Source organism: Lucilia cuprina, chromosome 4 (assembly GCF_022045245.1).
Source record: "Lucilia cuprina isolate Lc7/37 chromosome 4, ASM2204524v1, whole genome shotgun sequence".
NCBI lineage: Eukaryota > Metazoa > Arthropoda > Insecta > Diptera > Calliphoridae > Lucilia > Lucilia cuprina.
Window position 1 is genome coordinate 90,938,062 of NC_060952.1, and position 21,755 is coordinate 90,959,816.

At 28.6% G+C, this 21,755-nt stretch overlaps 2 protein-coding genes across 3 annotated transcripts in view; both read right to left on the minus strand.

Annotated features, from left to right (window-relative positions):
- The window catches only part of LOC124419292 (SH2B adapter protein 1-like), a 15,744-nt gene extending 1,881 nt beyond the window's left edge, over nucleotides 1-13,863 (minus strand). The window contains exon 1 of the mRNA XM_046947972.1: nucleotides 13,160-13,863. The gene's annotated coding sequence lies outside the window, so the exon portion shown is untranslated. The remainder of the gene's footprint in view (nucleotides 1-13,159) is intronic.
- Nucleotides 13,864-16,782: 2,919 nt separating this feature from the next.
- Nucleotides 16,783-21,755, minus strand: part of LOC111679107 (signal peptide peptidase-like 3) — a 12,109-nt gene continuing 7,136 nt past the window's right edge. The window contains exons 2-7 of one of the 2 annotated variants that reach the window (XM_046949372.1): nucleotides 20,241-21,198; nucleotides 20,023-20,145; nucleotides 19,740-19,931; nucleotides 19,229-19,682; nucleotides 19,039-19,159; nucleotides 16,783-17,916 (exon numbers count right to left, since the gene is read on the minus strand). In XM_046949372.1, the coding sequence (XP_046805328.1) occupies nucleotides 17,848-17,916; nucleotides 19,039-19,159; nucleotides 19,229-19,682; nucleotides 19,740-19,931; nucleotides 20,023-20,145; nucleotides 20,241-20,511 (1,230 nt within the window). In that variant the 5' untranslated portion in view covers nucleotides 20,512-21,198 and the 3' untranslated portion in view covers nucleotides 16,783-17,847. Of the gene's footprint in view, nucleotides 17,917-19,038; nucleotides 19,160-19,228; nucleotides 19,683-19,739; nucleotides 19,932-20,022; nucleotides 20,146-20,234; nucleotides 21,199-21,755 lie in introns of both variants that reach the window. The other variant, XM_046949371.1, reaches the window with a different exon arrangement.

Consider the following 21,755-nt stretch of genomic DNA (forward strand, 5'->3'; position numbering starts at 1 on the left):
TTCTTGTTCTGTTCTTGTTCTGTTCTTGTTCTGTTCTTGTTCTGTTCTTGTTCTGTTCTTGTTCTGTTCTTGTTCTGTTCTTGTTCTGTTCTTGTTCTGTTCTGTTCTAGTTCTGATCTAGTTCTGTTCCAGTTCTGTTCTAGTTCCGTTCATGTTCTGTTCTAGTTTTGTTCCAGTTTTGTTCTATTTCTGTTCTAGTTTTGTTCTATTTCTGTTCTAGTTCTGTTCCTTTTCTGTTCCAGTTCTGTTCCAGTTCTGTTCCAGTTCTGTTCCAGTTCTGTTCCAGTTCTGTTCCAGTTCTGTTCTAGTTCTGTTCTAGTTCTGTTCTAGTTTTGTTCTAGTTTTGTTCTAGTTCTGCCATTTTTCTAACAAAGACTATATTGTAAGTTGAAAAAGTAGAAAAAAGTCGAAAAGTTAACTTTTTTACAAATAACAAAAAGTCGACTTTACGACTTTTTGTTCAAGAGTAATAAGCAATTAATCATTTATGTACTTTAAAGTCCAAAATAATAAAATTTTGTAAGTAAGTTCAAAACCATTCATGCAATTATTTCGAATTGATAATGGGTGAAGTTCTTACCTAGATTTTTATACGAAATTTTAAAATTTCAAAAGCTTAAAACTTACAGCTTTCGAAAGGAACATAAATTTCGATAGAAGAAATTAACAGGAACACAATTTCATATTAATTTTCAGCATAATTTTTGTAAGTAAATTCAAAACCATTCATGCAATTATTTCGTATTGATAATGGGTGAAGTTTTTACCTAAATTTTTATACGAAATTTTAAAATTTCAAAAGCATAAAACTTGCAGCTTTCAAAAGGAACATAAATTTCGATAGCGCTAATTCAAAAAGTGTTATTAATATCTAATATAATAACAATGCATTCAAATCTTTCAAAAAACCAAACTCTATCTCTACAAATTTGTTTAACTAACTATATCTATATTTATTTAGCACATTGGGTGTGAATTTCCATTAAAAAAAAACAACAAGATTGCAAAAATATAAACACACAAATTAACAATAATATACAAAAAAAAATAAATTTAAAGTTAAGTAATAATCTGGTATTTTCTGTATACAATTATGATAATTTTTGCAAAAATTTAATTATAAAAAAAATAACATAAAAATAAAAAAAATGTTTATATTATAATAATATAATGCAAAAGTAAACATTTATTTATTATTATTTTCTTAATAATCTCATAAAGTTAAAAAATATACACAAAACCCGCGATTTTTATTTTTTATCTGCATCAATTAGAAATAACAACTCAGGGATTTGAAGTATGACAGTTGTAGTAGTAGAGTCGACGACGAGACTTCATCGTATTGTTATTGTTTTTTGTTTATACATTACTAGCTATACCCAGTATGCTTTGCTACCCTAAAAGCAATATAAATAAAAAAACAACTTAACGATTTTAAAGATGTGCAGATAAATATTTAAGTAATTTTTCCAAAATTTAAAGAATATATTTCTACTAGTTTCCCAGATAAACAAAATTTTGTATTTAATTCATATGGGAGGTGCCATGTTCCCCCATTAAAAGTACGTCCATTATACTCTTACAGTGGAAGCCGCTTGTGTAGTCTATTTGGGCTTTAATAGTCGGACGAGGCTGACCATACAATACCCTATACCTGCACACGAATAAAATGTAATTTAGTTTTCATAATAAATGAATTGTAACTTGCCTCATATATACTTAAGACATTTACTGTTTAATAAAACTGTGGATATATCAGTAAAATTTTGTGGGGGCTTCTTAGAGGGACTAGGGTCAAATGAGGCTCTATAATTATAAAGTTTATCAGGGTCATCAAGACTAGTATAGAACTTGGTTTTACAGCTTTTTGTCGAGATACGAGTATATTAAACATAATTATGAAATTAAAAGCCCTATTTGTCAGGTTCAGTTCTATGGGGCCTAGGTGAAATAATGAACCGATGTTAACTATTTTCAATAGGCTTCGTTTTTAGTGCCAAAAAAGATCATGTGCCAAATTTCATTGAATTATCTCCAAAATTGCGACCTGTAGTTTGATTACAAGGTTTAAAAGCTCTATTCGGGGGTTCAGTTATATAGGGGCTAGGTGAAATAATCATTTTCAATTGGCTTCGTCTACAGTATAAAAGAAGATCATGTGCCAAATTTCATTGAATTATCTCCAAAATTGCGACCTGTAGTTTGATTACAATGTTTACAAGCTCTCTTCGGGGGTACAGTTGTATTGGGGGCTAGGTGAAATAATGGACCGATCTTAACCATTTTCAATAGGGTTCGCCCAAATTTCATTCAATTATCTTCAAAATTGTGGTCTGCATTTTGATTACAAGGTTTACATGGACGGACGGACATAGCTAAATCGACTCAGAAAATGATTCTGAGCCGATTGGTATACTTTAAGGTGTGTATAGGACCAATATTATTGTGCGTTACAAACATCAGCACCAACCCAATATAACAAGTCCCCATAATTTATATAAATTAATAAATTAATAATTGTAATGTTTATTTTAGTAAATATAGTATGATTTTCTTTTTGCATCAGCTGTTTAGAAAAGTCGACATTGTGAATAAAAGAAAAAAAAGAAAGTCGAAAAGTCTAATAAAGTTAAAAGGTCGGATAAAGTCGTAAAAAGTTGAAAAAAAGTCTAAAAGTTCAAAATAGTAGAAAAAAGTCAAAAATTTTCGAAAAAACTTGAAAAAAGTCAAAAAAGTCGAAAAGTCGTAAAAAGTCAAAAGAAAACGAAAAAAACTCGAAAAGTCGAGAAGTCTAAAAAAAGTCGAGAAGTCTAAAAAAAAGTCGAGAAGTCTAAAAAAAAGTCGAAAAGTCGACTATTAATAAAATATACTTAAAGTCGAAAAATCAACTTTTCATAAAATGCAAAAAGTAGAAAAGTCGTCTTTTAACTAAATGCAAAAAAAGTCGAAAAGTCGACTTTTCGTTTTAACTATAGAGAACCCTATTGAATAACAAACAAACAACTTTGGAGGATTAATTTTAATTTAATCCCTAATGCTTCAACTAAATATTGGCCCTTAATGTTCAAATGAATCTCAAAGTTCGTTAAATATAAAATTTAAGAAATTCTTGCTCTAATAGTTTCTAAGATATATGAATATTGGTTTTTAATTCATATGGGGGCTTCAATCCTAAGCTCTTTTTCCTTCAAAATGTTCAGATTCGTGCAAAATTTAAAGAATTTAGTTTTATTAGTTTTCCAGATTAAGGAATTTTAGAATTTAATCACTATGGGAGGTGCCGATCCCCTCATGGGTAGTCCACCAATTTATTACCGAAAATATTTAAAAGGATGCTAAAGTTATTTGTACAAAATTTTAAGATTCTAACTGTAATAGTTTCCAAGATAAACGAATTTTTGTATTTAATTTATATGGGAGGTGCCACGCCCCTTAATACTAATCATATTGACACTAAAGTGGTTTCGGCAAATTTTGAAAACTCTATACTGATTAAATATTTTCTGAATAAGAGCATGGCACCTCGCCCAAACAAAATTCCAAAATAAAAAAGTAGCCTATAGTTTCTTTCAGACACTGAAAATTTCAGAAAAATCGGTCCAGCCGTTTATCAGTCTATAAAGTCTAAACAAACATACAAACGCACAAAGACACTTTTATTTTTTATATATAGAGATTATTTTTCAACTGAACATTTTGATTTGTATGCAAATACATCTGGTACATTTACCACAAGAATGTAATAACTTAAAATTTGAGGTTTTTTAAATTCATGTAGTTTGATAATCCACTACATTCGTTAAAAGAGGGAGAGGAATCAAGGAAATCTCAATTTTCATTCATTTTTCAAATACGAACATTTTTTAATTTTTTTCTTAAAGAATTAATTAAATATCATTAAACTTTCAATGATTACTTTTCTTAAAAACCTATTATTTTGAGTTATACCTAACTTGTGGTAAATAAACAATATGTATTATAGTTCATACTAATCTTACTAAACACGTGGCTTATAAATGTTGATTGTTATTGTGTTTAAAGTTTAAGAGAATTAAAAAAAAAACACAATTAAATTAATGCATTTAAATACATAGAGTTTTTTTGTTATTAATCTGTGGAATGTAAAAAAGATTTCCCGAGATTCAGTTTTTTAATGAAATATAAGATTTAGATTAGAATAAAGTCAAATTTATATTAAAATTTATGTTGAAAATTTCTATCGAATTTTTATCGAAAATTTAAAGTCGACTATTTTGTTTTAAAGTTGCAGAAAAAGTAGAATAATCGATTTTGAAGATAAAATTCAAAGAAAGTGAGAATAATTGATATTAAAAAAGTTAGGAAAGTTGGAAATATTTAGAAAAAAGTTTGAAAAGTTCTAACGAATTTTTGCACAAAAATCAAAATCGTTTTTCGAGCTAAAGAAGTCGACTAACTCGAAAGAAAGGAGTAAAAGACAAAATGTTGGAAAAAATTAAAAAGTCAAAAGTCAGTCGTTTTATCGATTTCTAAGAAAAAATAATTGATTCTTTAAACAAAATTTAAAGAGTCGACTTTTTTTGTCGCAAAGCATGTATTTTTTCTTCTAGGGTTCTATAAATCGACATTCGAATAATCGAACAATCGACTTTTTGTTTCAAAAAAAATCGATAACCTCACTATCGTCTATGAAAAATGTCGAAAAGTCGAATTTGTAAATAAAAGTCGAAAAAAGTGAAAAAGTCGAAATAATCGAAATTCAATAAGTCGAAAAAAGTCGAAAACTCGAAAACTCAAAAATAGTAGAAAAAAGTCACAAACTCTACAATAGTCGGAAAAACTCGAAAAAAAATAGTAGAAAGATGTCGAAAATAGTCAAAAAGTCTGCAAAAGTTGAAAAGTCGAAAACTCGAATATTTATAAAATACTTATAGTCGAAAAGTGTAATAGTCGACTATTAACTAAGTGAAAAAAGTCGAAAAATCGACTTTGCATAAAATGCAAAAAGTCAACTTTTAACTAAATGCAAAAAGTCGACTTTTTTGTTTTAACTATAGAACCCTAATTTTTTCCTCAAAATGTCGTAAAGTCGACTATATTGTCCAAAAAGTCAACTATCCACAATTTGCTCCCTTGCTATGCATTCAGTTACGCAACAATCGAAAACAAGTATTTAGTAAGTTGTTGTTTATGTTTTGGAGAATCGAATCGAAATGCAGAATATCAAAGTTGCCACAAGCGAAAAATTTCAATTCAAATTGATATGCAGAATAGGGGAGATTACTTGCCCACTTAACGGGTAAGTTAAGATTTTGCTGGCGAACATTCAATATCAAAAGTATTTCCGTTTAAATAACAATTTATTTTAAATCTTTACTTTATTTATAATATTTCCATACATTTTTCTTTTTTTGAGGGAGGGGGGGAGGGAAGGTCATATTTAGAAAAGGAATTTGATCTTTAATGATCCCCATAAATTAGGAAAATACACACGTATATAACAAATTCTTTATTTTCTTTAAATGACGAAATGTGAATCATAATAAATTAAACAATTTGCAGGCGACAATTTAGAAGAAGAAAAAAAAATTAACTAAAAATAAAATCACAAATATTTATAAATAAACAAAAACAACTAAAAACGAACACACAGACAAACGTATGACAGATATGTAGATAGACACACGTTGCTGACAAAAACAAATGCTATCGACTAGAAATCATCGAAAATATCATGAATTATAAAAAAAATAAAAATAATAAATTACAATAAACAATAAAAAAAATATTCATCACATTTGCACTATAAATAAATAACTAAATATTTGTGCTTGTGCCTTAAAAATGTACACGTACTAAAAGTATTTACGAATATTTAAACTGACATATCTACACACAAACATACATACATACATATGTATGTACATATTTATGTTTGTATATACATACCTTACTGTATATTATTTGTATACAAAATTCTATTTCTGATTGGGCCACCTCCATACTATTTAAAATCTTCAAAACATGAATCGTAAAACAAATTAAGCAAAAAAGTTTAGTCCAACTTGACCGATTTTACGATACCCTAAGAGCCAATCTTTAGGTGAAGAATCTTTTGCTAGTTTCAACGCCCAACGGAGGTGGTTTAAAATTGATTAAGAAATGCAAAAGTGTAAATAGCTGATGCAAAAAGAAATTAATACAATTTTTACTAAAATAAACATTAAAATGATTGTTGTATCGATTTGTATAATTTATAGGGACTTCAAAATATGTTTTTGTTTAAAATTTAAGTTTTCTTTAATTTTCATATTACATTTACAATTGTCTTCTTCTTTTTTATAAAACATGCATTGTTTTGATAACAAACAGTGACATTTTCGGTTGTTTTGTATGGCAACACTGCAAAGTTGAATTTTGTACTCAAAAATATCAAAGATGATTAACATCAGAATAAATTTGATTAACTAATATGATTATTAAATGGCATTTGATTGCCAACCCAAAAACCCGCTCTAAGTTAGAAGTTACCATAATCTAAGTAGTAGACCTAGTTCTTACAGATATTTTTGTGTGACTAAAGGTTTGCTTAACAAAGACTTATAGAGTCCTAGTAGATTCTTAGCCATTGTTCTAAAAATGATAGATAAATATAATAATGTCCAAGTCCAATTGTGGTATACGGCTAGTAATGTCGAGAGAGACACACTTCGACCTCCAACAACACCTTATCTGCATTAGGGTTCTATAAATCGACTTTCGAATAATCGAACAATCGGCTTTTTGTCGAAAAAAGTCGAAGTAGACTATTTTGTTCCAAAAAAGTCGATAACTCGACTATCGTCTATGAAAAAAGTCGAAAAGTCGACTTTGTAAATAAAAGTCGAAAAAAGTCGATAAGTCGGAAAAAGTCGAAAACGTCGGAAAGAGTCGAAAAAAGTCGAAAAGTCAAATAAAGTCGAAAAGTCGGAAAAAGTCGAAAATAGAAAGAAGTCGGAAAAAAATTGCAACAAATAGAAAAAATATAAATAACATTTTTTATTAATAATAATAAATAATAATAATAATATAATGTTAAATGGCAACATTATAAATTTACGCTTCTGGCAACTTTATAAATTTTTAACTCTGGTCGGAAAAAGTTGAAAAAAGTCGGAAAGTCGAAAATAGTCGAAAAAAATCAAAATTCGGAAATAGTTGAAAAAAGTCGAAAAGTCGACTATTTATAAAATATTAAAAGTCGAAAAATCGACTTTTAATTAAATGAAAAAAGTCGAAAAATCGATTTTTAACTAAATGCAAAAAGTCGAAAAGTCGACTTTCCATAAAATGCAAAAAGTCGAAATGTCGACTTTTCATAAAATGCAAAAAGTCGAAAAGTCGACTTTTCATAAAATGCAAAGTCGAAAAGTTTTTCGTTTCAACTATAGAACCCTAATCTGCATAGGCCATGTACTTTATAACTTTTGATTCAAATAGCTTTAGGATACCCTCCGGTGCAGAGATACAAGCCGACGCAAAATTATTGGTGGCGGCGGCTTATTATAGAAAATATCGGCGGCTACATTGTAGGCTCAATTTAACTTTTATTGTAGAAATTGACCTTATAAGCGTATAATAGTCTGTTATATAGAAATCTGTCTCTATATAAGTTTTTTCTGCAGAAAATCCACATTTATAGTAGTTTTCATAATTTTAATATTAGCACAATATTGTGTGGCAACTCTTTTCAATTTGCAATAAGAATATAAAATAGTGACAACACCGTTCTAATTTTTGAAATTATTTTCGAAATACATGTGCAATTCCAATCTTAATCAGCAGCTACGTTTAAGCCAGCTTAGCTTTTCAGCCGAAAGAAGACGGCGGCGGCGCGGCTTGCAAAATATTACCGGCGCCCAGCCGCCTCCGATTTAAGCCGTTTCGGCTTGTATCTCTTCTCTAGTTGCGACCTTTTTACTAATGCAATGATTACCTAAGTTCAAGTCAATAATACTGCTATTAAACATGTAGGGTATTCATATATTCGTAAACATTTCAACAAAAATAATAGTGAGAAAATTGACAAACCAAAAAAAAACAACACAAAATACTCAAATCAAATTGTCGACAAAACGTTGTCTGACAATTTTGTAATTCAAGTCACAAGGGAAGACGACACTTGTTTATTTGTTTATTCATTATTTATGCTTTAATTTATTTGTTTATTAGCTGCTGTTGTTTCTATTAATTTCATAGTTGTTGCTATTTTTAACTAATGTTTTGCTAATGTACTATTAGTTGTAAAAAAGAACCCAATGAGCAAAAGAGAGAGAGAGAAAAACAGTTTCAAGTGAATAAAAAAATCACGCGGGATAAAAATGCTCTTTACAGATTCAAAAAATCATTACTGGAGTACATTTAGTTTCCAATAAAACTACTATATGAAAAGTCTATGATCATAGTGTGAAGGTCAAAGTTGATATGTGGTATCGGCGAGAATGTGTGGTCATCTCTTCAAGCTCATTGGGACTGTTACATATCTGCAAGTTTGATTTCTGGAAATGCTGATACGTGCTAATGTTAAGATTAGATTGATCAAGATTAACCTTAAGCACGGACAGGGCTAGATATTAGTTAAATCTTAAAAGGACCAAATATAATTATATAAATCTGTTGATCTACGAACAACTCCTTTTTGGACTTCTGGTTAAAATTCTCTAAACAAATAATCTATATCTAAATTTTATGATTTTTACTGACATGACATAACTCATATTGTTATTATTTCATATTTAAAATACCTATCTAATTTCAATTTATTTATTATTAGAATTTATTTTGTTTTTTTTTAACTTACATTTTAACGTACTTCAGCTAACGATACTGTTTTCAATGCGAAATAATAATAACAATAACTACAATCTATTAAAAATTAACAACCAACGACGTCAATATTTTAAATACAAAATTTTGTGTAAACAAATGAAATTAAAGTAAAGAGAAAAAAAAACAACAATAATAAAGAATTAACTTAAATGCTTTTTTAACTGGAAAACTAAATATTGAAGACTTATGCAGGTATGGAAAATTCAATACATACTTTTCGATATCATTGTAGTCTATAGCCTAGTCTATAGTCTGGTCTATTGTCTAGTCTATAGTCTAGTCTATAGTCTAGTCTATAGTCTAGTCTATAGTCTAGTCTATAGTCTAGTCTATAGTCTAGTCTATAGTCTAGTCTATAGTCTAGTCTATAGTCTAGTCTATAGCCTAGTCTATAGTCTAGTCTATAGTCTAGTCTATAGTCTAGTCTATAGTCTAGTCTATAGTCTAGTCTATAGACTAGTCTAAAGTCTAGTCTATAGACTAGTCTAAAGTCTAGTCTATAGTTTAGTCTATAGTTTAGTCTATAGTCTAGTCTATAATCTAGTCTATAGTCTAGTCTATAGTCTAGTCTTCGACCTTTTTCAACAAAATGTCGATAGTTCGATTATTCGAAAGTCGATTTATATAACCTTACTAAAAAGTATTTTAAATTTTCCATGTATGGAATTAAACGTAAACATTGATTATCAAAAAGAATGCCGTGTTACGGCGCTTAAAGCAGAACAACAGGATTTACAATAAAAACAACAATATACCATGGCGCAACTAATAAGGTGAGGTAATTTAAACAGCTGATTGTTTATTTTATTCATAAAACTGTGAAATTCCATATAAAAACAATCAGCTCCCAAATCAGATGCTGTCAAAGTCGATACATAAAAAAATGCATAAAATTTGCGCCATATTTCACTTTATACTTGATACATCTTGCACAAAGCTTTGCTGTATTCTTTATTTTATTTTCAAAACAATTAACACAGCAAAAAATAGTACACAATAAAAACAAATATTATTAAAACATTTGTTGTTACGTCCCACACATTTTATCAATTTTAATTTTGTTTCTTAATTTTGTTATTATTTTTTTGTGTATTATTATTTATTTGTGTATCGTATGAGCAAAATAACACCCAAGATTAAAGGGTTACCAAACTGTTATTGAAAACAATGATCGTTATTTACCTTCAAATAAAAAACCTTGTGTAATCAATAAATTTATAAAGAAACATTAGGGCATAAATTTAAAACAATATCTTTGATGTTGTTCCCTTTCGAAATATATTACAAAGTAACTTGGCAATCCTAAATCAAACAAATTGTGAAAAATTAAAAAACAACCATAAAAATTGTTGTTTATTTAATTTTCGCAAAAAAAAACAAAAACAAACTAAACTTGGCGCAGTTATAAAAAATATTATCAAAACACATATACGCTCCAAAAACAACAAACATACATGCATATGTATATATGGGGAGTTGGCAGAAGAAAAAAAACATAATAATGATGATGATGACAATAAACGAAATGATGATAGGAAGGTAAAATAGACAAAAAAAAACAAAAACAAATGAAAGCAAAAGTAAATTGAATAAAAATTATAAGACCAGAAAAAAAACTTGAAAAAAATTGTTATGAAATTAAAAGGAGGACATATGAGTATATTTTTTGTTGTTTATGTCTTTATTTCCACATGTGTCTAAGTATGACACTGGCTGAATGTGAGAATTATTTACCAACCCAACAACAGCCTTGAAAAAAAGGACATGCTCATCAAAAGGATTATGATTATGATGATGTATACGTAAGAAATGTAAGCAAAAGAAGAAGAAGATAATACAATTTACGAAATACTACGATATATGTACGTTTAAGAGAAGCTCTTGAAAAGAAAGAAAACACCGCTTGATAAGTGCTGTGGAACGTTATTAAGTAGGGTTCTATAAATCGACTTTCGAATAATCGAACAATCGACTTTTTGTCGAAAAAAGTCGAAAAGTCGAAGTCGACTATTTTCTTCCAAAAAAGTCGATAACTCGACTATCGTCTATGAAAAAAGTCTAAAAATCGACTTTGTAAATAAAAGTCGAAAAGTCGGAAAGAGTCGAAAAAAGTCGAAAAGTCGAAAATAGTCGAAGTCGATAAAAATCGGAAAAAGTCGAAAATAGTCGAAAAAAGTCGAAAAGTCGGAAAAAGTCGAAAAGTCGGAAAAAGTCGGAAAAAGTCGAAAAGTCGAAAAGTCGGAAAGTCGGAAAGTCGAAAAGTCGACTGTTTATAAAATATTAAAAGTCGAAAAGTCGAAAAATCGACTTTTAACTAAATGTCGACTTTTCATAAAATGCAAAAAGTCAAAAAGTAGAAAAGTCGACGTTTCGTTTCAACTATATAACCCTAGTATTAAGGAAGTAACCAAGTTTGTGTGAAATATTGCCAGACGTTAAGCAAAACTAAAGAAATTGGGAATTTAATTTTTAAGAAAATTCAGCATGGGTCTATTACAAAAAAATAATCACCCCTACTTTTTTCTTTTTTAGTTCAATAACATTTTTGTCATAAAAAAATTCCCCTGTTGTGTAATTTTTTAATTGAATTTTGTAAACATTGAACAGCTGTTCCATCAACAAAATCAACAATTGTGAGTTGTTCACAACAAGTTTACGATAGAAATTTTCCCTTCGAGGGAAATAAAAGTTTAAAGGGATACAAATTTTCACTTCTATTGGCGATAGGGGTGAATATTGCAAATACTAGCTGTATAATCCCAGCTAGTATTTGTAAGATTGTTGGATGATTAATCAGTAAACTTAGTAATATTTGACTCCTTTGGATGACCTTAAAGTGATTAATAAGTTGAGCGCTTTAAAATTACTCGAAAATGCAACCGATATATAAATTGATCATCTTGGTGTTTAATATATGATGGTTTTAAAAACTTATTTTGTAGTCATATTTTAAGCCGTTGGAAGATCTAAAATTGTTCTTTATGTAACTGTTTTTGTTTGTAATGAAATAGCAACACTTCCACTTAAAAATGATTCAAAAACGATTCAAAAATTATTCGAAACTGATTAGAAATATGTCTCAGAAAAGACTCTTTTGGAAGAGTTAGCAAAACATTTTGTGAGTCCAAAAAATTTAGTTGATATAATTATCATTTCGTTTATAAAATTATATGTATTTTGATCTTCTCACTATTTACACTATTTATAGCCGTATGTATGGGCCGGAGCTCTGAAGTCTATTATGGAGCTACTCGACCGCGTACAAGAGAGGGCGAAGGTACTTATCGGCGACAGTAGGATATTCGACTCTATTGATTCACTGGAGTACCGTCGCAATGTGAGGTGTATTTCACTGTTCTATAAATGCTATAATGGAAAGTGTTCCCCTGAAATTAGTGAACTCGATCCCTATGCCCGTATATTTTTACGTAGCACCCATTTGTGGTCGATTGGCCAGTGGACCGCACAACACATTACAGGGAAAATTCATTCTTCAGCCGCACTGTTCGTATGTGGAACAAACTTATTGTAGAAGTATTCCCCACCACTATCGACGTTAGAAGGTTTAAATCAAATGTCCACAAACACTACTCCCTCTATCCTCCATCCCACAACCTATTTTCCTAGTTCCAGCACAATACACTGCATGAGTAGGGGCCATCCCCTGAGTGCTGGTCCAAGATAAAAAAGCGGGGCTTATAAATGACTCATTTAGAAGACTCACGAGTAGGGTACCATTTTCTCCTGACCAATGTATAATTTATGTTAAGAAAATAAGCGCATATATGATCATTTTAATCGTGCAGAAGATCCATAAAAGACTCGAATGTGATGAAAAATTTCAAAGTTTCCCCAGACAGGATAATGAATATAAGTTTTTCTAATTAACAATCTGGCAAGCCTATTAATTCTATTTGAAAGTTTTCCTTTTTTAAAAAAACACCCCAAAAAAAACAAAAGACAAGAAAGAAAAAAGCGCAATAAAAATTTTGTTTTCTTTTTTAATATGAAATGTTGTTATTGTAAATATAGAAAACATCAAAACAAAAGAAGAAAAATAATTAAAGACGCATAGCAAAAACTTTTTTGTAGTTGTTCTTGTTTTAAATGCCTAGTTTTTTTTGTTGTTGTTGTGTGCTGCTTGTACTAAATTTTTTTTTTTATTGCGCCGTTAAAGATTCACTAGTCTAAGCTTAAAATATATACTAATATCAATTTGTTATTGTTGTAAAAATATTTGCTCGTGTAGTGTATGAATAAAATTGTGTGAGTGTATGTGTGTACGAACATATTTTCTTATTGGTTAAATTACCTTGCACTTGCTTTAGCTGCTGCTGTTGATGTTGTTATTATTATTGTTTTTTTGTTGATTTGTTTTATTTTTCTAAAAATTGTCTCATCTTTTTAAGAGCATACATATGTATTTATGCATGGCAGTAGTTGTTGTTTTTATTTATTTTGTTTTTGTTGTACATACATATACTAACTATATGTATTCATCATTTCTTTTTCACTGTAGTATTATTATTATTATATGGTACATACAATGGTTGTGTTTTGTTTTGTGTAGGTACACCTTGTCTTAACCAACCTCAAAAAAATATAAGAACAAAAATAATAAAACACTCACTCACTGTTGATTCTGTGTTTTTAAAGTTCAACAAAAACATAAAAACACCCAAAATATTTAACACAATTTTTCATTTACACTTTGCAAATAATTTAATTTTATATAATTTATTACTTTTCAATAAAATATTTCTCTAATTTTTTATACAATTTTTACTGTAGTCGCCACCCGTTGTGTCTCGTTTTTTTTTCATCATCACAAAATTTTTTTATGTTGTTTTTTCTTTTTCTCACTTCACTGTATAGATGTTATGTTGCACCATATTTTTTTACATCACGTAATGTGTTTTATTTCCTATGAAATTTCTTTTGATTTTTATGTAAATTTATTAGAAATATGTTTGCTTTTCAGATTTTCTTTAATTTATTAATTGTTTTTCAGTGATTTATTTAAAAAATCTGTTAAAATTTCACATTTTACGCAGCCCGTTTTTTTCTTCCTTTAAGTTTTCGCAGAAAAAACACAAAAGCGTGAAAAATTTGTGTTGCCGTATGTTTGTTGTTTAGTTTAGTGTAGACAGATTGTTTTTGTTTTTGGATTTATTTTCAATTTGTTGCCAGATGGTATTAGTTTAAAGAAAAATCGCCTGAATTTGTACAAAAAGCATTCAAACTGTGGAAAATAATTTAAAGTACACAGTACACTAAAAATCGGTTACCGATATATATGTTAAAATACACAACACGCGTTGTACGCGGCAAAGCGTTATGGACTTCTGTCAAAAAAAAGTTGAAATAGAGTATTTTCATATGAAAAGTACACATTGTAGATTGTATGGTAGGGTTCTATAGTTGAAACGAAAAGTCGACTTTTCGACTTTTTGCATTTTATGAAAAGTCGACTTTTCGACTTTTTGCATTTAGTTAAAAGTCGATTTTTCGGCTTTTTTCATTTAATTAAAAGTCGATTTTTCGACTTTTCGACTTTTAATATTTTATAAATAGTTGACTTTTCGACTTTTTCCGACTTTTTCCGACTTTTCGACTATTTTCGACTTTTTTCGACTTTTTTCGATGCCAGAAGAGTAAATTTATAATGTTGCCATTTAACATTATATTATTATTATTATTATTATTATTATTATTACTGTTATTATATTTATTTTTATATTATTATTAATAAAAAAATTTTATTTATATATATTTTTCTATTTGTTGCAATTTTTTGAGTTTTTTCGACTTTTTCGACTATTTTCGACTTTTTCCGACTATTTTCGACTTTTTCCGATTTTTTTCGACTTTTTTCGACTTTTTTCGACTTTTCCGACTTTTTTCGACTTTTGCGACTTTTTTCGACTTTCCGACTTTTATTTACAAAGTCGACTTTTCGACTTTTTCATAGACGATAGTCGAGTTATCGACTTTTTTGGAACAAAATAGTCAACTTCGACTTTTCGACTTTTTTCGACAAAAAGTCGATTGTTCGATTATTCGAAAGTCGATTTATAGAACCCTAGTATACAGGTAATTGGCTATTCGTGTGAGCTTGGTATTAGTTATTCATAAAATTTAAAATAACGGTTTATATATGATAAACAATAACATGTAAGTAGACAACCCTGATGTAAAAACATACATATGTATCTATCTGGCAACACTTGAGAGTTATAGATTCCACAAATTGTAGTGTTGTAAAACACGTGGAAAAATTTTTAACTACAGTGTTTCCAAACGTTTCTGCGGATGATGATTGGTTAGTGAAACATTTGAATGAAATATACTTGAACATATATAACAACAGAATTAGTTGCACCTTGAATAATTCGATACAAAATGTTTTTGTCTTTTATATTCTTTAAACTTAGTTTTATTTAAAAATTTTGTTTAACTGTGCTTACTTGGCTAAAATTTCATTTTAGTTTTTACTTTTTTTTAATTAATAATTATATTACTTTTATAATAGTATATAATAATTGAAATATGTTTTTTATTATATTTCTTAGATGGTTTTCTATATATATTTTTTTTGTTATTGTTAAGCTGTATTTGTAATTATTTCTTTAAATTATGAGAATTTTTATGAAAAATGAAAATTAGCAAAGAACACATTTCAATTGGAATACCCAATTCAATAAAAAATAAAAATTCTTTTCAAAACGAATTACTACACAGTAAATTTTGATAATATTAAAAAAAAAAATTAACAAAAATTAATTTAAGGCAATTAAAGTTTAAACAATAGAATTCTCTAATAATATTTTCAAAATAAGTTTAATTATTAAATTATACAAAAATAAATATTATAAAAAATATTGTTTGATAAAAAATATTTAATTTTTTTTGTAGTTTTGTTATATTTCATGATATTTTTTTATTATTTTAAGTAAATGAGTTATTAAATTTTGTTATTGTATGTTTAATTATATTGAGAATATGTACAAAATATATAAAGAAATTTGGCGTATATTTTTCTTTATTATTTGAGTAACTTAAAAGATTTTATTTGCAAATTATTTAAAATTAAAAAAAAGTTAAATTTTCATTTCAAACATAATTGAAAAATAAAAAAGTATTTAATACTTTTTTTATTTTTAAAGGGGAAAGAAAAAATAGTTTATTTGAATTTTGTTTTTTTTTATTGAATAGATAGCGGTCTGATTTTCCAGATATCTACACCTTAATATCTCTGTAAATGTTAAAAAAGGAAAGAAATCAAATCAAATAGACAAATTACATAGATAGTCTAGCCTAGTCTACTCTTTAGTTTAGCCTATTATCTAGTTTATAGTCTAGTCTTTTGTCTAGACTATAGTCTAGTATATAGTCTAGACTTTAATCTAACCTATAGTCCAGTCTATAGTCTAGTCTATAGTCTAGTCTATAGTCTAGTATATAGTCTAGTCTATAGTCTAGTATATAGTCTAGCCTATAGTCTAGTCTATAGTCTAGTCTATAGTCTAGTATATAGTCCAGTCTATAGTATAGTCTATATTCTTGTCTATTGCCTAGTCTATAGTCTAGGCTATAGTATAGTCTAGTCTATAGTCTAGTACATAGTCTAGTCTATAGTCTAGTACATAGTCTAGTCTATAGTCTAGTCTATAGTCTAGTCTATAGTCTAGTCTATAGTCTAGTCTATAGTCTAGTCTATAGTCTAGTCTATAGTCTAGTCCATAGTCTAGTCTATAGTCTAGTCTATAGTCTAGTCTATAGTCTAGTCTATAGTCTAGTCTATAGTCTAGTGTATAGTCTAGTATATATTCTAGTCGAAAGTCTAGTCTATCGTCTGGTCTATGGAATAGTCTATCCTTACATTAATCTTTAGTGTAAGTAATGTCCTTAAAAAAAGAATGAAACATTTTCAAATAAAAAAAAACATAAAATTTTTAAATATATTTTTTTTAAAAACTTTATATTATTATAATCAAAATAAAATCCACTACATTTAGGCTTTTGTTCTATACATTATTTTAATATATAATATATATAAAATATGTTTGTCTAAAATGTTTGCAAACATATTTTGTTTTTTACTTCCTTTCGTTTTAAATATTTTTGTTCGTTAATCTGTGGTTAATTTCAAAAAGTTGTCAATGAGTTTTAGTTTGTTTACTATTAATATAATTTTTCTTTTATTTACTTGCTATTTCACGTTTAATTTTCCTTTTCTTTAATCAGTTTTTATATGTATGTATGTGTGTAGATATTTATAATTGCTAAATTGTATTTTGTATGTTTTTACTTAATTTTTGTTTTAAATTTTATCTAATAATATGTTAAGAGATTAATGTGACAGATTTTATTTTTGTTTTTTTTTTTTGGAATCTTCTTTTTAATTTACTTAATATTTTTATATATAGTTTGAAAACAATTTAAAAGGCAAGAAGAAGATCAAAGTGTCAGTGTTTACGAAATTTTCAAAACAAGTTTTCAATTTGTGCTAAAGCATTTTCAGTTCTTTTTATGAAATTTGTTAAAATTAAGTTTGTTTCTAAACCCGACTCAAATGTCTTTAGTTTGTTCTTTCATTGCAGACTTTGTCTAACATTTCTTTAGATAATATTGTACAGAATTGTCTAGCACTTTTAAAAACTCTAAATTCTTAAAAAAACACTATAAAAGTTACATTAAGAAAAAGAGAGTGAGAGAGAGAGAAGGAGGGAGAGAGATTTTTTTTAATATTATGTATTTAATTCAGCCGTAAAGGAAATTTCATTTCAATTCGAATTTCATAAATTTTTAAATTGTTATGCTTTTTCACAATAAAGTACATAGAATGAAGAATGAAAATGAAATCTTAAATTAAATTAAACTTATCGAGTGAAAATATATGTAAATAGAAAATTTTGTATAAAAATACTACTAAAAATAAAAACTTATAATTTACATTAAGAGATAATAGTAAAGATAAAAATTATTTGGAGAAAACACTCAGACTTCCAGTTGTTTTGAAGGTTGATGGGTAATGAAGGGTTCACTCCACATGCGACGTAAGTCGCCCTAGAAATAGAAAAAAAAATAAAAATTAAGATCCTGTTTCGTAATAAAAAAAAGTTGATTTATCTATCTATCTATCTATCTATCTATCTATCTATCTATCTATCTATCTATCTATCTATCTATCTATCTATCTATCTATCTATCTATCTATTTATCTATCTATCTATCTATCTATCTATCTATCTATCTATCTATTTATCTATTTATCTATTTATCTATCTATCTATCTATCTATCTATCTATCTATCTATCTATCTATCTATCTATCTATCTATGATCTATCTATCTATGATCTATCTATCTATGATCTATCTATCTATGATCTATCTATCTATGATCTATCTATCTATGATCTATCTATCTATGATCTATCTATCTATGATCTATCTATCTATGATCTATCTATCTATGATCTATCTATGATCTATCTATGATCTATCTATCTATGATCTATCTACCTATGATCTACCTCCAATCTATCTCCAATCTATCTCCAATCTATCTATGATCTATCTCCAATCTATCTATGATCTATCTCCAATCTATCTATGATCTATCTCCAATTTATTTCCAATCTATCTCCAATATGATCTATCTATATATTATCTATCTATCTATGATCTATATATCTATGATCTATCTATGATCTATCTCCAATCTATCTATGATCTATCTCCAATCTATCAATGATCTATCTCCAATCTATCAATGATCTATTTCCAATCTACCTCCAATCTATCTATGATCTATCTTCAATCTATCTATGATCTATCTCCAATCTATCTATGATCTATTTCCAATATATCTATGATCTATCTCCAATCTATCTATGATCAGTCTCCAATCTATCTCCAATCTATCTCCAATCTATATATGATCAATCTTCAATCTATTAATGATCTATCTCCAATCCATCTATGATCATTCTCCAATATATCTACGAACTGTCTATGAACTTTCTCCAATATATCTACAAGCTGTCTATGATTTATATCCAATATATCTATGAGCTATCTGTGATTTATCTCCAATATATCTAAGAGCTATCTATGCTCCATCTAGGTCCTATCTATAATATTTTCTATGATATATCTAAATATTAATCCATTCTTTTTAACTCACCTTTAAATAAGCCATTGTCAACAAAGGCAATAATGTGAATGGTACCAAATACAGTAAAGCCGGCTGGGCAGCCTTAAATACTTCCGAACTTACAGTAGCTGTAAGTAAACCGAGGAAATAACTGAGAAAAAAACAGTTTGATATTAAAAAATGTTACTTCTTTTTTCAAAATTTCTTTTGTGAATCTTACCCCAATAAGGAACAATGAAAATATGTCAACCTCGAGCCGACACCTTTTGGCGGTGATAATGTTGGATCATTTGTTACACCCTGTGACTTTTTATAGGCATCATAACGCAAGACAAAACATAACAGTAGACCCGGCATAACAATATCACCCAGACCCAACATTGAGAAATGTCCCGTATTGTGTATGCTAGGAAAAACCAGTTTTCCAGGTAAATTCAATTTCGGTGGTTCTCTAACGATATTGCCCAAGTTCAGTTTACGCGCCACAATACCAACTGGATTTTCAGCCGGACGTGTTGCCACCTTGACCATAACATTTGTGCTAAATATATAGGAGGAGAAGAAGACCCAAAAAACATCATAGATAAGAAGACCGGTTAGAAGAAGTGTGGAGACTTTTAAACTTGGCAAGCGTACGAAGGCAATAAATGCAACACACAGACCCATGCCCATGGCTGGAAAAGGTAAATAGAGTATGAGAGATATTTTCTACTTTTGTTAGTTATACTTACCGTCCATTAAAAGCCAATGACCGGTTAGCACCCATATGCAAACAATTGACACAGACAGAGTAAAACTAAAGAGTTCAGCGGCAGTAAAACGTCCACAAATACCAAACGATATACGATTGCCATCAGTGCAGGGCCGTATTATATACTGGCACATGGGCAAGAGTAAAAAGGCCAAAGCCACCGTGGCAATTACTAATACAAATGCAAAAAATAAAGAGAGAATAGAAATTCAATTTGAAAATCTTGTAAAACAAAAGATATTAATTAAGTTGATTAAACATACTTGCGGTACAGACAGCAAATAACAATTGCATTGAATCGAAAAAGAAAAACATAATTAACAAAGATATGGACGCTCCCAAAGGTAAACACAAAGCATGCATCGTATCCAAGGTGGCAAACTTATCTGAAAGAGTAAAGAGACAATGAAAATAAATGAAATATAATTGTAAAATATAGAAATTCTCAAAGGACCAAAATGTTACGATTACTAACACATACTTGGGTCCTGTTGTACTGGTTCACCGGTCAATAAATTTGTCATCGATTCATTACGTTTCTTTTGTTCACGCTCTCGAGCCTCCTGTTCGATATTTAAACTACGAAAACTACCGTAGACAATCAACAGCATTGATATTAAGCATGTAGAGACTCTCGATGAATCCATAATGCTAGTGGCCTGAAAGGTATTTGTTGTTGTGCTACTACTGCTGTCTATAAGTAAACCAGCGGCTGCTGCTCCTGCTCCACCATTTAATGAACTGTGCGACATTGCTTAGTGCAGCCTTTACAAGAAAAGGCAGCTCACTTTTATTACAAAACTCACGAAACTCTCGCAAATTGCTTTAGACTTCTTTAATATTAAAATGTTTTTGCTTTTAACAGTTCAGCTTAACTTTTACTATTTTCAGTTAAATATTCAGTTGCAGCAAAATAAAATCAAATTTTCTTATAATTTCCGCTTCCGTTAGTAGATTTTTTTTTCTAAATAACAGAATTATTATTAAATTTTGTTCTAGTTGCTTTGGTTGTCTAGGCGGCTGTTTGTTAATGATGGAGATGATGACGATGATGACAATGATGATGAGTGTCAACGTCTAACGTTGTTGCTGAAAATTATGATGGAAAATATGGGTAGTTTAACTACTAACTCCTTAGGCTCTACTGATATTCAATGATGTCGCGTTGATGTCATAAAGTGCACAGCGGTACGAGTTTTAATTTATTTTTCCAGGTTTAGCTTAGTTCAATTATTATTATTTTTTTGTAAGATTGCAGTACTTTATCTCTCACCGCTTGTGCACACACACACATGCTCATTTACTCAATCTCTGCACGGTGTTGTTATCATATCAGGACATCTCCAACAACAACTAAAACATTGTTAGCAAAAACATTTTGTTTATGTTTTTGTTTGCTTTTCAGTTTTGTTGTTTATTTTTTGTTTGTATGTTGCATTCTGAAAATATACAGACGTTTTTATAAAATAAAACATTAAGTTACATATTTATTTTGAAACAAAAAAAAAAACTCACTGCTGCAGAGATAATGGTCTATTTAAACAATTTTGTCTAGATAAGTACAAACATGAGAAAGTTTTTCACAACCACTACGATATTTAATGACATACACATTATTTAAACAGTATTTTAATTAAAATTATGTGAGAAAAAACAGATAATGATAAAACAAATAGTCGTACTTGCTACATGTAAAGGATAAGGCTGTTAGGTATTCCCTATATTTAATAAGAATTATGATGAAGTGGCAGTAGAGATAACAGAGCTTTATGGTGGATATTTATAAGTTACTACTATTTATTTGATAAGGGTTAATAGAAGAGTCTTTAAAATATAACAAACGATCTTGCCATTTAGTGTGATTTTACTAGAGTTAAATAAACATATCTATCTGTTTAGTTAGAGAGATAGATAGATAGATAGATAGATAGATAGATAGATAGATAGATAGATAGATAGATAGATAGATAGATAGATAGATAGATAGGTAGTTAAA